The sequence below is a fragment of the Protopterus annectens genome, chromosome 14.part0, assembly GCF_019279795.1.
Source record: "Protopterus annectens isolate FY-2018-M chromosome 14.part0, PAN1.0, whole genome shotgun sequence".
Lineage (NCBI taxonomy): Eukaryota > Metazoa > Chordata > Ceratodontiformes > Protopteridae > Protopterus > Protopterus annectens.
The window spans coordinates 356,341,585-356,357,132 of record NC_056748.1 but is presented as its reverse complement, the minus strand read 5'-3'; the positions used below and the strand labels follow the sequence as shown (position 1 = coordinate 356,357,132).

The window sequence follows — 15,548 nt, the reverse complement described above, 5'->3', positions numbered from 1 at the left end:
AAATGCTAGCTGGTTTAGAGACAGACCCCAAAAGGTTAGGAACAGTGAGGCCACCTCTACAAAGAGGCCAGTCACCAGTGGAGTCCCTCAGGGCTCTGTGCTGGGCCTGCTTCTCTTTGACATCTACTTCTCAGAGGTCAAAGCCAGTATCAAAGGCTTCTAGCTGACCAAGTTCGTGAATCCTCCCAAGATGAAAACATCCTTCAGAAAGGTCTAATACAGACAAGCGCTTGGTGTCCAAGCCATGGCTTAAAATTTAAATGCAAAAAAATGCATTACAGTTCCTTTAAGGAAGCTGACCACCCTGGGTAACTACATCATCAATAAAATCCCCCTAAAAGTTGATTCACTAGTCAAGGATCTGGGAACTCATTTAGACAGCAACCTAGACTTCGACCAACATGTGTCTAAGGTAGTAAGAAACTCCATCTATGCTGCTCAGCTTATAAGAAAGAGCATTGCATCTAGGTCCAGACAGGTCATCATACCACTGTACCTGGCCCTCATTAGACCCATTATAGAGTATAATGTCTCCTTCGGTATGTACCTGACCAGACACTTGCTACAACTGGAATGTCCTCAAAGGTTCCTTACAAAAAGAATACAGGGTGTAAACACAGTGCACTACTGATCACCTCAATGCTCTGTCTCTTTACTCAGTATCATACAGTCTTTTGACAGATGATCTTTTCCTGGCATACAAAGCATCCCCAGACCCTGTTTTGATGAACCTTTTGCACATCTGTAAAACAAACAGCATCAGAACTACTACATCAAAAGACCTACATTTTGCTTGTGAAACAAGCAGGACATGTTGCAGAAACAGATATGTTTCTCAGAGAGTTTCCATTCTCTGGAACAGGCTCCCTATCCATGTGAAGCAGAGTTCCTTCCTAACCTATTTAAGTGCAACTTGGACCAATGGATGGGTAATTGGAAATTTAACCTTAGTCTAGTGCCTATGTCTCTGATAGACAGAGGCAGTCAGTAAATCACCCCTTATATAAATCAAATTTGTGGGACACATTTGAGTTGCATGGCTAGCCTTATAAGGGTCCTAGTGGTTGTTAGCCTAGTATTCACCTATGAACCTATAAATGTATCAGTTAAAGTTCATTTCAGACACAAAATAAGGCAAAATAACTGCATTATTAACTGAATTACACACACACACACACACACACACACACACACACACACACACACACACACACGCACACGCACACGCACACGCACACACTCACACTGTTGCTGCCAGATACCCACTGACACTGACTGATGGCCAAGCATGAATCCAACAAAATCATCAAGTAAGCAGATGATACCACTGTCGTAAGTCTTGTCAGAAATAGTGGGGAAACAGCCTACAGGAATGAAGTGGAACATCTGATAGGCTGGTGTGACACCAACAATTTGGCCTTAAATGTAAGCAAGATCAAATAATTAATAGTGGACTTCAGAAGGACTCAGGAGATACATCAACCACTGGAAATTAAGGGGGTGGCAGTGGAAAGAGTGAAAAACAGCAAGTTCCTGGGGGGTGTACACATCTCAGATGACCTATCCTGGCCAACTCAAAATTAGCCACACAGTGAAGAAAGCACAACAACAATGTCTGCACTTCTTAAGGAAACTGAAAAAGGCAAACCTGTCTCAGTCCATCCTCAAAGCCTTCTACAGGGGGACCAATGAGAGCATCCTCTCAAATAATACTATAGTTTGGTATGGTAACTGCAAATCATCTGACCGCAAGGCTCTCCTGAGGGTAATTAGATAGCGGAAAAAGTCATTGGTTCCTCACTCCCATCCATGGATGATCTGCACAAGACTCAGCATGTGGGAAGGGCTAGGAAGATAATCAACAACCCCACTCACCTTGCCCATGGCAAGTACTTCCGCCTTTCTTCGGGCAGGCAGTATTGCAGCTTACACTGCAAAACATCTATACTGAACAGGAGCTTCTTCCCTCTATCCATAAGGCTGATGAACTTGAATGCCAGGCATGCCAGCAAATAATTAGATCAATATGCCACTTGCTATGAAGTATCAGCTATTGTAATCACTCTGGCAAATTGCTTCAATAACTGGCACAGTTAGCCTGATTTTTTTATGCTATTACTTCCTAAATGTGCAATAGTCAGGAGTGAATCACCACACCATACATGTGCAACATGAAAATCAGAATATATCATACTACAACTGATGACGTGTAATAATCTAAGCAGTCACAATGCGATGTCATAGTCTTGCAATACTTACTAGTATAATATTGTCTAATATCTTCCAGTTAAATTGTGGTAATTTATTGTGTTGTTAATATTTTAATTATTACTGTATGTGCATTTGTCTTACTGTTGTTCAAACTATGTGATATTGTTATGTCTTGCACAGGGACCAAAGCAATGTAATTTCATTCAGCTTGCACTGCTGTGTATATCTGATCAACAATAAAGTTTACTTTGACTTTGAATAAGAGGTTTAACCTCAACTTCTCCACTGACAATAAAACTATTAAAGAATAGATGAACTGTGTTTCCTTTCACAGTACAAGTTCTATTAACATACACGTTTTGTGAGGCAAAGCATTTGTTCATGAGCTATACAATGTGAGACCCATGTTCTAAAAAGCCTGGTGTCTGAGCATTTATGAGTTAAGTGTTACAACTGAAGGTGGACACCATTGATATTGTGCTTCAACAAAGTATTAGTTTAAGGGTGTGCACACTTATGCAACCAGCTTATTGTACATTTTTTATTTTTTATATTTGTTCCCCTAGTAGACTTGTTTGTTTTTCAATTGAATTGTACAGGTTATAGGTCACACTAAAGATGAGAAAAGTTCTGAAATGATGTATTGTGGTCTCATTTTTTTATATCACAAAAACCTGGCATTTTAACAGGGGTGTGTACACTTTTTCTATCCACTGTGTATATATATATATATATATATAGAGAGAGAGAGAGAGAGATATGTGGGTCTACTTCTAAATTTTGAAGTTTCAAAACATCGACTTTTTATGGTCGAGACCATAAGATTGAAGTTTTGAAACTTTGAACTGTGTAAATGGAAATCGCTGTGCTGCATGGAACGGTACATTTACCATTTTCCTTGTTGTAGTGTGATCTCAGAGTTGGTATATTTAATTAGCAGGGGTGGGGGGTACAGAGGGCAAAAATGAAAAAAAATATATTTTTTTTTATTTACATTCTGAAGTTTCAAAACTTCGATCTTATGGTCTTGACCATAAGAAAGTCGACATTTTGAAACTTCAAAATGTGGAAGTAGACATATATATATATATATATATATAATGTAATATAATTATATGCAATATAATTAATGTCCACAGCAGAAACACATACCTTTGTGGATATTATTTTAAAATAATTTTAAATGTTGTATACTATATTATGTGGAATACTATTTATGCTTGCACAATGAATTGTTCATATTCTGAAATACGAGGACATGTTTGTGATATCTATATTTATACTGTTAACAGGTTTTAAAGTATGTTTTCATTAATTTCTTTTATACCATTCATTCAGTCATTTTTACTGCAGTGCTGCTTAGCATCTGATTGTCAACACAGTGTTTGTAATTGATGTTTTGTTGTATATGTTGATGTCTACATAACATGTAGGTACACTTTGATTACAAAGTTATATGACATCTACTGTTCTGATTTTAGAATGAATGAAGATCATGACATGTGAATGCTAGTGCTCAAATGCTGGAAAACAATATTCTGACATCTGGGTTTTCTATACTTGTCCTAACATGGGATGAGAGGATAAGTGAAGAGAAAAGCTTTGCCCCCATAAATAATAGTAGCACGACTTTCTATATTTCAAGAGCCAGAATTTTATAGGACATGTTATGGATTTAACCTTATTGCACAGAAATCAGTAAAAGTAACTAATCGGAATACTGCTGTGTCCCTCGGCTCAAATGTGTTTATTCTGTTTTACAAAGTCTATTTCGTATATGTAGGTTTTGGCAATGCTGGTATTTCTGGATAATTGTATGAGTTAGTTAAAATTACTCCAAGAAAATGGCTTCATATAAAATCTATATGTGGGATAATATAAAACATAAGCAAAAAAAAGGAAATGAATTAGTACAGATGTGACTCTCTGTGAGTGTATATGTGTGTCAAAAACATCAGTACCTGAAGTGTACTTGTTATTGGAATGCAGTATGAAATATAGCTCTGAGCATTTCAGAACGTTTATGCTTTTCAGAGTTCTATACAGAAATAATTATGCTTCTAGCTGTTCATAATGTTTTAATGTCTGGACTGGCTTAGGGACCTCATAACAGGTCATATCCAACCAAATTTCAGGAGATAACTGTCCAAAAGACCATTTTTTTTTTCAAATTGGTCATCCATACTCTTTTTATAACACTGATAGGCATTCTGGTTGTCTTATTTTGAGAGTTAATGTGTTCAGTTTTCCCAGCCCTATAGCTGAAACACCCTATACTGCATGGCCTGTGTTTTTTTTTAAATCAAGACTCACCACTATGCTGTTGGCTAGTCAAATTTCCATTTGTTACAAATAAGATATCTAAAGTCACTGCTAACTACTTATTATGCAAACAGTTGTATATCCAAACTAAGTCTCCTCTTCTTAAACAACAGTGTACTGTATATACACTCAACATTTTATATTTTAACATTATTAACATGTTTAGCAAAGTGCCTTTGTATTTTCCATCCCTTTGGTATCATTAAGGCTGTAACTGCAAAAGATGTTTCCATATTCATGTATAGGTCGAATGATGTTTTTATAAACGAGTAACAAAACCAAGCTGCTTATAGAAGCAATGATTCTTTAATAGTGTCCTAATTATTCTATATCATTTTTGACTTGTGATTTAGTACACACTGCAAACTTCAGCTCACTAGTTATAAGATCTAAGATTATTATATTTTGTACCTGCTGAGACCAATTCATTAGTAATACCATACAAACACTGTACATTATCCTTTCATAAGTGAAGTGCCTTACATTTCTTATTGCTAAATTTCATTCTGCGGGCAGCCAGGACCTCTTGAGTTTTTTCCTCCCACACCAAGTTTTGTCAAGTTGGCAGCGTTCAAAGCAGCAAAGATCAGTCTGTGTAAACCATCTTAAGCAATGGTCCTAAGTTATGGGTATTGGCAGAAAACAAATGTCAGGTACATGCAATGGGTATGATGGTTAGCTGCACAGACACATAGGTTACTCTGCATTAAATGGTGAGTGAGGTCAGTGATGTGAAGAGCTTCACAGTATAACCATCACTTCTTCAGATCAACAGGAGCTACTGGGGTGTTTCTAGCACCTAATAAAGAAGACACCTTTGGGCAAATACCACTGGACTTGCCTCAGGCACAGCCCACTGGCAGGAGATTGCAGAAACACACAGACATGCTAAGGACACTGTATACCTTTTTAACCACTCTCAAAAAGCTGATGGATCCCACATGATACGCTGGAATCTATTAATGGGGAAAAAGAAACCTGGTCCTTCCTGCTGCCATTGTGACCTTTATTAAAAGAGGAACAACACTACTCAGCCAGTGAGGCAATATACGAGTAATTCACATGAATTGAGTACAGGTATGTCATTGTATGTCATTGTCCTAGAACAAAACTTACTGTTGACTAATGTAAACAGACATTTGCATCTGATGGGCCTCACTATAGTAAAGATTAAAACAGAGACTTAAAAATGTGTACTTTTAACAACATTTTTAAACTAAATACATTCATTATCTATACAAAAGGAAGCCAGAGAGAGAAAGCTTTGGAACAACAGGTTTGTGGAGAAATTCATTAGGTCAATGAGCTTTAGCAACCTTAGCTAGAAAAGTGAAAAAAAAGCTACAGTGATAGATAAGACAGTCTAAGAAACATAGAGCCAAAACGTGTAGTTTTATAAAACCGCTCAGAGTGAAATGATGCAAATCAACTCCAAATGTCCTTAAACCCTTTACAAGTATACATTTTCCATATAACTTATGTAGATACATTAACTTTCATGTACAATAAATGCGTTCCATAGCTAAGCTGTGAAAACGGCATTACAACTTTGAAAAACTTACAGGTTTAGTACCACTGTCCTTTCTGCTACCCACAGCTTAATGCACAACTAAAAGTTTGACAAAGTAAGAAACTATGAGAAACTGTACAAAGCATTCAATGTTCTAGTCACTACACCTTGTTTCTTACTACTAGTCCTTACTGTGTGACATTCGGAAACTCTCAAGATTTTACACCGGCAACTTGTAAGTCATCAAATCAGTCAACGGCAAATTCTATTTTATACCAAATTAATTCTAACCTAAACCTTCAGTTTCAGCTAAACTACTGCTACTGTGTTATATTAGGGACAATCAACGGCAAATCCTGTAAGCACACAGCTACACAAAAAAGCATATTTTACTTGCTCTGTCTCAGCTGAGGTTGTAGTAAGTATATGTGTGATATAGTTGATTCATGGGAGACATTGCAATGTTGGCTTCCTTAGCTTGCCAAAGAGGAATCAGAATTAATCATTATACTTTAAAATTATTTTACACCGTTCATAACCTATATAACGTATAACAATTGCTCTTCTACAACCTCTGGAACAAATACTGTGGGCACTTGTCATTTGTCAATCTAATTCCACAAATTCATAGAAAGTCTGACATTATTTAGAGACTTGCAAAAAGATCAGTAGATAATAATATACTACATTAAATGTTTTCAGCATTATAAATTTATAATAACTGTAACATGTTATGTCCAAAGATATGTTAAGCATAAACTAAATTTAACCAATAGTACAAGTAAAATTGAAAAGAAAGGCTGGTTTTATACCCTTGAAGCAACAAGAAAAAACAGGAGACAGACAACATGGAAGGTGGGCAAACAATAATGCTAGTCACAAAATATCTGCTTTAACAAAAGTAGCCTTCATACCAAAGGTCTCCAAAGACGATGGAACATATTAAACTCAGCTATGTGTACGCTAGATCACAGTATCATCATGGGAGTTAATCAAAGGAAAGTGTGAAATCCGACTAAAGACTCAGATACATGCTTTTAAAACTCACGTTCAGGAAAGGATACTTCAACAGTGGCTGCATAAAACTTTTAAAGCAAGAATAATGACAAAAAAAGCTACAGCTTGACACAGGTCTAAGTCTATACGCACATCAGTTCAAAAGAATCTGTTTTGATACAACACAAATAAATTGATCCAGAAACTTGGTTCTATCTCTCTAGCCAAATAATGTCATAAAATGTCTTTTTACTTAATCAAGATTATGTGTGGGATGAAAAAGAGAAATGACGGACAGTATAGATTCAGTATCAAACAATTCATAGGACAGGCTTCAGATACAACACTGACTGCACCATAACTCTCAACCAGTTTTTGCCATTAACACTATACAGTGGCAAACCTAGAGAAATAAAAAATCATGGAGTACACCTCAGCACACCAAGCAACAGGTTTTAAACTCACAAAATGGGCAGCACAGCTACACCTGCCACATCCCACAGTATGGCACTAAGGATTCAGCTGAATTCAAAAATATGGTGGAGTCTGGGCAGCTAATACAAACACATAGGACAGTGAAATGACAGCCCTAGAATGTCAGAAAAGTAGAAAAGAGTCCTTAAAAATAAAAAGATGCTATCATACATATTGAAGTGGTATTTGACAGTATGACAGTTGAATGGTCTCTTAAAAAGAATAAATAAAAGCCATTCATCAAGCATGTGGGTGGTGAGAGCCAGTCCATCTTTTTATAGCTCAAAGTGAGGCAGAAAAATTATAGTTAATGACAGATCTAAGAAAATATTAAATCAGTTTGTACAAACTGTAATTTTAGCATGGAAATCCATTTAAAAGAATCTCATTCTGACATCTGCTGAGCATAGGAATGCAGATTTTAACATAATTATGTATGTCACATTCCTTATTTTCAAAGTTCCACATTTTTGGCAGCATCTTTTAGAAGCAAGTTTCTGCTTTTAGGCTACCATTCACACAAACAGAATGCACAACAAAAACATTGGTTGTATCTATAATAAGATATCATGAGTAGGGTATGCATGCAGTGCTATTCATGTATGACCTGCAAAACAGAACAAGATGCAAGCTAAGTCACAGACATGCATGCAGCAGCAGATGCTAAATGTGCATGTAACTTGATAATCAGCAAATAAATTAATTTTCTCAAATATAATTGGCAAACAGACTATTCAGAACTACGAACAAATGCTCTCTGGAGCAAATAAGCAATCAGTCCTAAAGCAAATGAATGTAAGAGAAGACTCACAGTAAAACTAATAAACAATGCCAGTGTTAAGAAGCACAAAACTCACGTAAAACTAACAAACAATGCCAATGTTTCAAAGTACAAAACTCACAGTAAAACTAATAAACAGTGCCAATATTTTGAAGTACAAAACAACCAAGTCTATGGTTTCATATAAAATGTTTTAACTTGGAGAAGATTAATCATGTTTGCACAAACAAAATGTAAATCCGTCATTCAAATAAGATGTTAAATTGAGGTCACATTTACATTACATAGCAGTAGTTCAGGTAGATGTAAAAGATCACATAGCATTTATTTAAAAGAGTAGAGGAACTTCCCTAGTGCTCTGACCATATTTCTCCTAGTTAGTATGAGTACCACCTTGGGCCTCATGAAAAGAGGCATCTGACCCAGTGGGACTAACCCAGTCAACAAAACACAAAAAAAGTAAATAAATGAATAAAAGATGAAGTAATGAGTAATGCACAATAACTCTCTGGAGTTAATACATTAGCGATAAAGAGGCAGTCATGACCTGGGATAAAATATGAGGTAGCAAAGTGAGCTGCCTGCAGGTCTACCCAAAATCAGACACAATACTGTCTAACCTTTATTAGCGTACACTAGAAGGTACATGAGTGTTTTTGGTCTGCCTGGTAATCAAAAATACATACATATTTTTTTTTATTTTAGCAGTAGGTTCTGACTGCTTAACTAGATAATCGTGTGTCACTGCTTTAACCATCTTTTTGATGTAGCCCTTCCCAATGAACACTCAAATTGTAATAAAATACTTGCTCAAAGTCATCAAATCAAGTAGAAAAACTATAAGGCAAGCTTGGACTACGCTGAACAATGCAAAATACAAACTGCAAGCATTCTTGTAAAGTTAAAACTTTACTGCTTGCACAGTGCTAGATGCCTATGAATTCAACTTATGACACTAAGCAATACAGTCCTCAATGTTTGCAAAGAATTTTTAATAAGTGCAAAAATCCTAACACATTTATATTTTGTTATTCCTTAATGAAAAAAAAAACTTTTTGTCAAAAAATTTAATGTGAGTAAATATGAGTAATGATGCATCTGATCCGAAAAGTAGATTTGTCAAACATACCAGTTTCTTAAGATTACTGATGTAGTTCCAGAAAAACAACAAATTTATATTTATTGACTGAAACCCTACTTGCAAGGTTGTCTGTTCCAGAAATTTTCACTAAATGGCTTATTTCAGAACATCAGTCCCATAACTTCGGAAAGAAGTAGAAGGACATAGTTCCTATTCTAAACAAACAGAGATAAACAAGTCATCTTCACTGTTTTCATCATATCAACTATAATAACATAAGTATGTGCTGTGTGCTCCTCCGAACAAGAAGCAACCATATGAAGACACAGGTAATAAGAGACATGCAAGTAAGTTTGAGTGAATGTTCTCCTATCAAGCATAAAAAAGTAAAAAAAATGAAACTGTTGGCTTTCACAAATGATCACCTGAAAGTCAAAAACAAAGACAGTCAAACCTATGATAATGTCCATTTTGATCAAAACTGCCAAGAAAAAAGAAACAAAAATGGCAAGAAAACAGTTTTTTTTGCAAATAGCGAGGTCAGCTTTGATGGGAAGGCTCCATGTTTTTTCAGTGCACAACAAAGTATGTCTGAAATTTTGCACTTATAAAATATTCATAACTTTTAGCCATTGTTTCGTTTTACTGATGGAACCAGGATGACATAGAGGGGCATCAATCAATACGTTCATGTACTTAAATCATTAGTTAAAAAGAAATGTATTGATCTAATTCTTACTTAGCTGACTTAGCTGTTTTAGTTTTGTGTGGGGGGTAGCCTGCATAAAGATTACAAATTTATGATACTCCTAAAGTAAAGTACACTAAAAGCTTTTTTCTTTGTATGGTAAGTCCTACTGTCATCCTTATAGTCAATTAAGTACTAGGATCTTTCTGTGGCTAAAGGAAAGATTAATGTGGCAATGTTTCAGAGGATGTGATTTAACCAAAACTACTGGAGTGGCCAGGGCCACACATCACTCTTAGGAAAGCAAAACAAAATGATGACAAATGGACCACTAAATAAATTGTATATCATGTTCATGGAAAGGGACTGAAAACTAAATGCCAAAGTACAAACGCATATCCACTACCGCAGAGTAGGGCATTCATCAGTGACAACCTAGATTCAGAGGTGAACAAAGTTCATTACACAGACATCCAGAAAAGCAAGGACTGTGTCCAGAGGGGAGGGCATGGATACTTTCATTGTGTGTTTTTCCCTACCAGTAACAAGGACAACACATCACATTTAAATACAAATAAAATACATACTGGCAGAAAGTGTGTAATACTTTACATAAGCATGACTTGTAAGGCAGTTTACAGATGCATGGAGGAGGTTAGCACAGAAAATAAAAAATAGCTAGTAAAATAATGGCCTCCATCTTCAGTCTCCCATTATACGAATGTGTTCTGAATAAAATGTAGTCATTTTCTAGTGTTTGGTAGCCATTTTCTTCTGGGGGGTTCACCCAGAGTAAATCAAGCAGATGGCCTATTGGGTAAAGAAATTTTGATATGCTTGATGGATTAATCTTAACTTTACATCAGAGTGAATGTTTCTGAATTCCCCCTCCATCAGCCAACAGAGCTCCCCAATATTCAACAAACAATGTCTTTGCAAATGAAACTGCCTTACTACAGTGGCGGTTAAATGTAGATCAATCAACTTCAACCTAGGACAAGGCAAGAAATTGTCTCCTTTTCAATAAATATGTATTCCCCCTTCATGCATGATTACAAAAAGCAAATAAATAAAATACCACCTACACAAAAATATTAGGCAATATGTATCTTGTACATAAAATGGGTAAACTAATCTGAAGTTTGCACCCACTGTCTTACCCTACACATGTTTCTAAGACTAAAACACTGCGTTCATGTGATGTAGGAGTTGGTCAGAAACCACAGATTAGGTATCAATAGTATAGGAAAAAAAGAAAACAGGTGGGCTTTTAATCTTATCATAGTTTCGAAGTGTCTCTGTCACCCTGCCTGTGAAAAGAACCCATAAGGTAAAAAAAATGAACATTCATTATTATGTTTCTCAGATATGTAAACCACCTACTAATCTGGCCATACTTGGAAGGTGGACTCCTCCTTCCCTCATTTCCCTTCTCAATTACACAGGATAAAACAAATATGAATATATTACACCTATTAAGAATTGCCAATAAACTTACCAGTTTAATTCTTGAAAAACTCCTCTATATATGTTTTAAGTCTCGTGTGAGCTTTGAAAAACACAATAAAGCAATTACCCCACTATGATTTATTAAAATAGAAATGGTGCTGAAGTATATCTACACCTCTCCATCTTAAGCGCTCACCATACACACAACTGTGCATAGTACGGGACAAACTGAGGTACTTATGAGTTATTTTACGTGGGAGTCCAAGGCTGGAAGCGCACTACTTTACATTCCGAAAACCACCCAGAAAATATTTCCAAACCATTTACAAGTTATTGTTTTAGCTACAGTAAAGTGCTTTGGCTACAAATTTGCCACATTGCATTTATTAATGAACTACTAATGGAATAACAGGGATTAAGTAGGTAATCTAATCGAACTTAATGTATACAAGAAAGCAATTATCTCAAAATAAAGTGCTGTGCTTTTTACATTTATGAAAGAATAACACCTTATGCCTCAGTTGCTATGATCCGTGCAGAGTACTCTGATTTTTTTACGTTCGGTTTGGCGCAGATTCACTGATAAAATTAACAAGTTCAAGCTTGTACACCATTACTGGGGACCACTAAACTAAGGTATATAACAGCCGGCCATATGGAATCTAGTATATTAAACATATTACGTAAAACAAAAAAACACAAGTCTCTCTGCTTTGATTTAATTGCACACGTTAATAAATATGAATGAGACTGACTGCTATGGCTTCCAAAACGCTTTTACACAAAATAAAATAAACAATCTGACCGACAATAAAACTGCACAGAGCTGTACATACTTTTCCTCTTTACTCCTCTCCAAATACAGTTTCGTGGTATCTAGTCCATAATGTACGTACCAGCAATCAGAAAAACCTAAGGGTAGTATGACAGAACGCACTCATCTTCCCGTAAATATGCGCATAAAATCAAATGTGTATGTGTACGATAACCAACATGCCAGATGCTGGATGTATCACTATCAACCACTAATAAAACTGGCTGTATATATTACTATTACTAATATAAACTCACAGCCGTAATGCAATTTAATGGAAGTGTATTGCCCTCCAAGATAATACCATCCTATGCAGCATTCTCACTGGTTACTGGATTCTCCCAAAATAGTTGCATTTTTTTCTGGAATTTCCCTGTAGGGTTACCACCTTTTCAAATGCCCAAAGTGGAATATTTTTCGTAGAAACGTCAGATCTTGCAGGGCAAAACATAACCACGGCCAGTACAAAGAACAGAAATTCACTTTTTTTGCCAGAATAAAAGCTTATTCTTGTAGCATTTGAGTTGCTTATTCTGTTTATTGTAATATTTAGCCGTTCCAGATACAAAATAACTGTTTTATGCAACTATTAACAAAATATAGGAAATATTTTTGTCCTAAAATCACAGGACATTTGTCATTTTTTTCAATTTTTTTGCAGGACACAACTGCCCAAAGAGGGACTGTCCCTTGCAAAGTGGGACAGGTGGTACCCCTATTTCCCTGTGGTATTTACAGCCTTTACCTTAATAAATATGATCTACTAAGCAACTACTTGCTTAGAGATTAACCCACGAATTTCTGCCTGACTAAATTATTTAACAGTAGCAACCAAACAATAAGTACAGATAAATGAAAGGAATCAAACCCACGATTGCAAAATTTGTCTCAATTCATTTCCAATTCATCACCTTGGCCAAACCCACCCAGCTGTTGAAAACAGCCCGTTTAAGTTGGGATAAACTCTTTGTGCTGATTCTTCTCTTGACACAGCTGCAAAGCTTAGCGTACAACTACTCCCATTAAAACACTGACAGCAAGGCTACTGCAGCTGTTGCAGATGTGCCTCGTGTTTGCTCTGCAACTCGCTCGCTGCCAAACCCAGGAGGCAAGGGGAGGGCGCGCGCGCTCGCGCTCTCTCTTCTATTACTACTACCGTTCTATAAACGCCTAAAAGCGAACCAGGAAGGACCTACCTGAGGGTGGACGTTTTCTACTGAGTCTGCTCACCGCCTTGAACATGCTTTCAGAAGAAAAGGCAGCGGAATAACCTTCCCCTTTCCCTATTTTAGCTCCCCTTGTTATTTTGTACTTTCTTCTTTTCTCTTCCCTTTTCTTCTAGACTTGCAGTCTGACGCAGGGTTTGTGCACATCCTCCTCTAGCAGCGAGAACAAGAAGCGGTTTCCTGTGGTTAGACAGACACTAACAGAAAAAAATGCTCATTCTGAAAAAAAGGTCACAAGCTCATCTTCTAGATTCAAATTCAGACTGTCAGTTGTAGAGAAAGAAGACCTAGAGAGGAAATGTAAATTTGGCGTGTCGTCACTTGTCTGTGGGACCCACAAGTACGTTTTTTGGCTCCCTCTCTGTCACACACAATTAAGGTAAACTGTATACGTTATCGGCACCACCCCTCACCACTCTTACTGGTGGTAAACCTATATCCTTCCCTTTTTCTCGTTTTAGTTTTGGGTATATGTGCGAAACTGTAAAGTGACACGAAATGGAATTGCATTTATTATACCACTCGCTGAGCAAGTAAAATAGTTCTGCTCGAATGTGGGTTTTGTTTTATAATGCAGAGAGCTACAGCGTACATGCAGATATTTATGCATGAGTAGTAGCAGGTTGTTTTGTTTTCTAAGTTACTGCTGTAACACTACATGTAATCTTAAATACAGCTGTATGACACTTTGATAACCAATAAAAATCATTGTTGCTAAGTCGTGGCTAAATTTAAGACCACAGTCAATTTGCTACATCTGCATGCTTTTTGTTGCAACCCTGGAGTAAGTGCATACCAGCATTGTTTTAAATAATATTGTGTTGAACAACCCTCCATTTGGTATGACTGAGTCTATAATCCTATGATGTTGATGAAAAGATATTACAGGCTGATGCGTTATGGAAATGGTGCACAACAGTACATACATTGCACACTGCAGCACATGTGCTAGCAATATGGAATTTGCAGTATTTTGCATAAAACCACATTTACAAGCCTCATTTAGTTTCTAAAATGAAGTAGGACAGTAGTAGATACTAAATAGTTCTCTGCTATTTTGCAGGTGGCAGTTAGAAAACAATTCAATGTGTTAATGAGTCTTGCTTTATTACTGTCTGGCATCAGTAATTTTAATTACAATGCTGCAATTTTATCCACCTCTGTCCTTTTCAAAAAGTCTTTTCTTAGATACCTTAACCCTTAGTTCCCCTGATCTGAATATGTAGGGGTTGATACTATTCATACCCTAGCAAGGTGCCCCCTTCAGCATGTACTGTTTGTAAATATATTATTGACTATGACCCAGGCCTAGATATAGATTCTTAAGTTTGGTAATGTCAGTTAGTATACCTCCAAGTTCCTCCAAATTAGTGACCTAATTATCCTGGCCTGCATTACTATATCAAAAGAAAAAAATATATTTTCCTTACATTCTGAACCTTTCAGAGATTCTTATAGGATCCCATACTACAAACTTAGGAGCCAGTCACACTCTGGTACCGTATTATAAACATGCAAAACTATATTGCAAAGTACTGAACACAGCTTTTCTTCTTTTGGACCTAAACTAAAGGAGTCATTTCCCCTACACTTAAAAACCTAATCTCTTACTCTAAATTGTAAACTCTGCCATACCTCTCAACTTCTTAGCGCAAGAAATCTGGACAAAGCCAAAAATAATGGGGGTACAAAGGCCCAAAAAATAGGGACAGATTTTAAATATTGCCATATAAACATAGAAAGTTGCTAGAATAACAGGTTTTGTATTTCTCTGCATTTTCTGAAAGATATCTAGTCTAAAACTCGTCTGTTATAATTTAGTGACTTCAGTCCTCAGTGTTTGCAAAAAGTCCATGAATTATATGAGGAACAGGCAAAAAATATGAGGCAAAAATCTGCACATTCTGAAAAAAATGGAGAGTTGAGAGATATGAACTCTGCTAAGCACACAGCTCTGCAGAGAAGTCCACTGCAAATGCTTAACCTTAAACCACAC

At 36.5% G+C, this 15,548-nt stretch overlaps 1 protein-coding gene across 1 annotated transcript in view; it reads right to left on the bottom strand.

Moving 5' to 3' along the window:
* RGS10 (regulator of G protein signaling 10) overlaps positions 1-13,975 on the bottom strand; it is a 463,550-nt gene extending 449,575 nt beyond the window's left edge. Inside the window, exon 1 of the mRNA XM_044056078.1 lies at positions 13,523-13,975. Coding sequence (XP_043912013.1) covers positions 13,523-13,568 — 46 coding nt within the window. The 5' untranslated portion in view covers positions 13,569-13,975. The remainder of the gene's footprint in view (positions 1-13,522) is intronic.
* Positions 13,976-15,548: the final 1,573 nt, after the last annotated feature.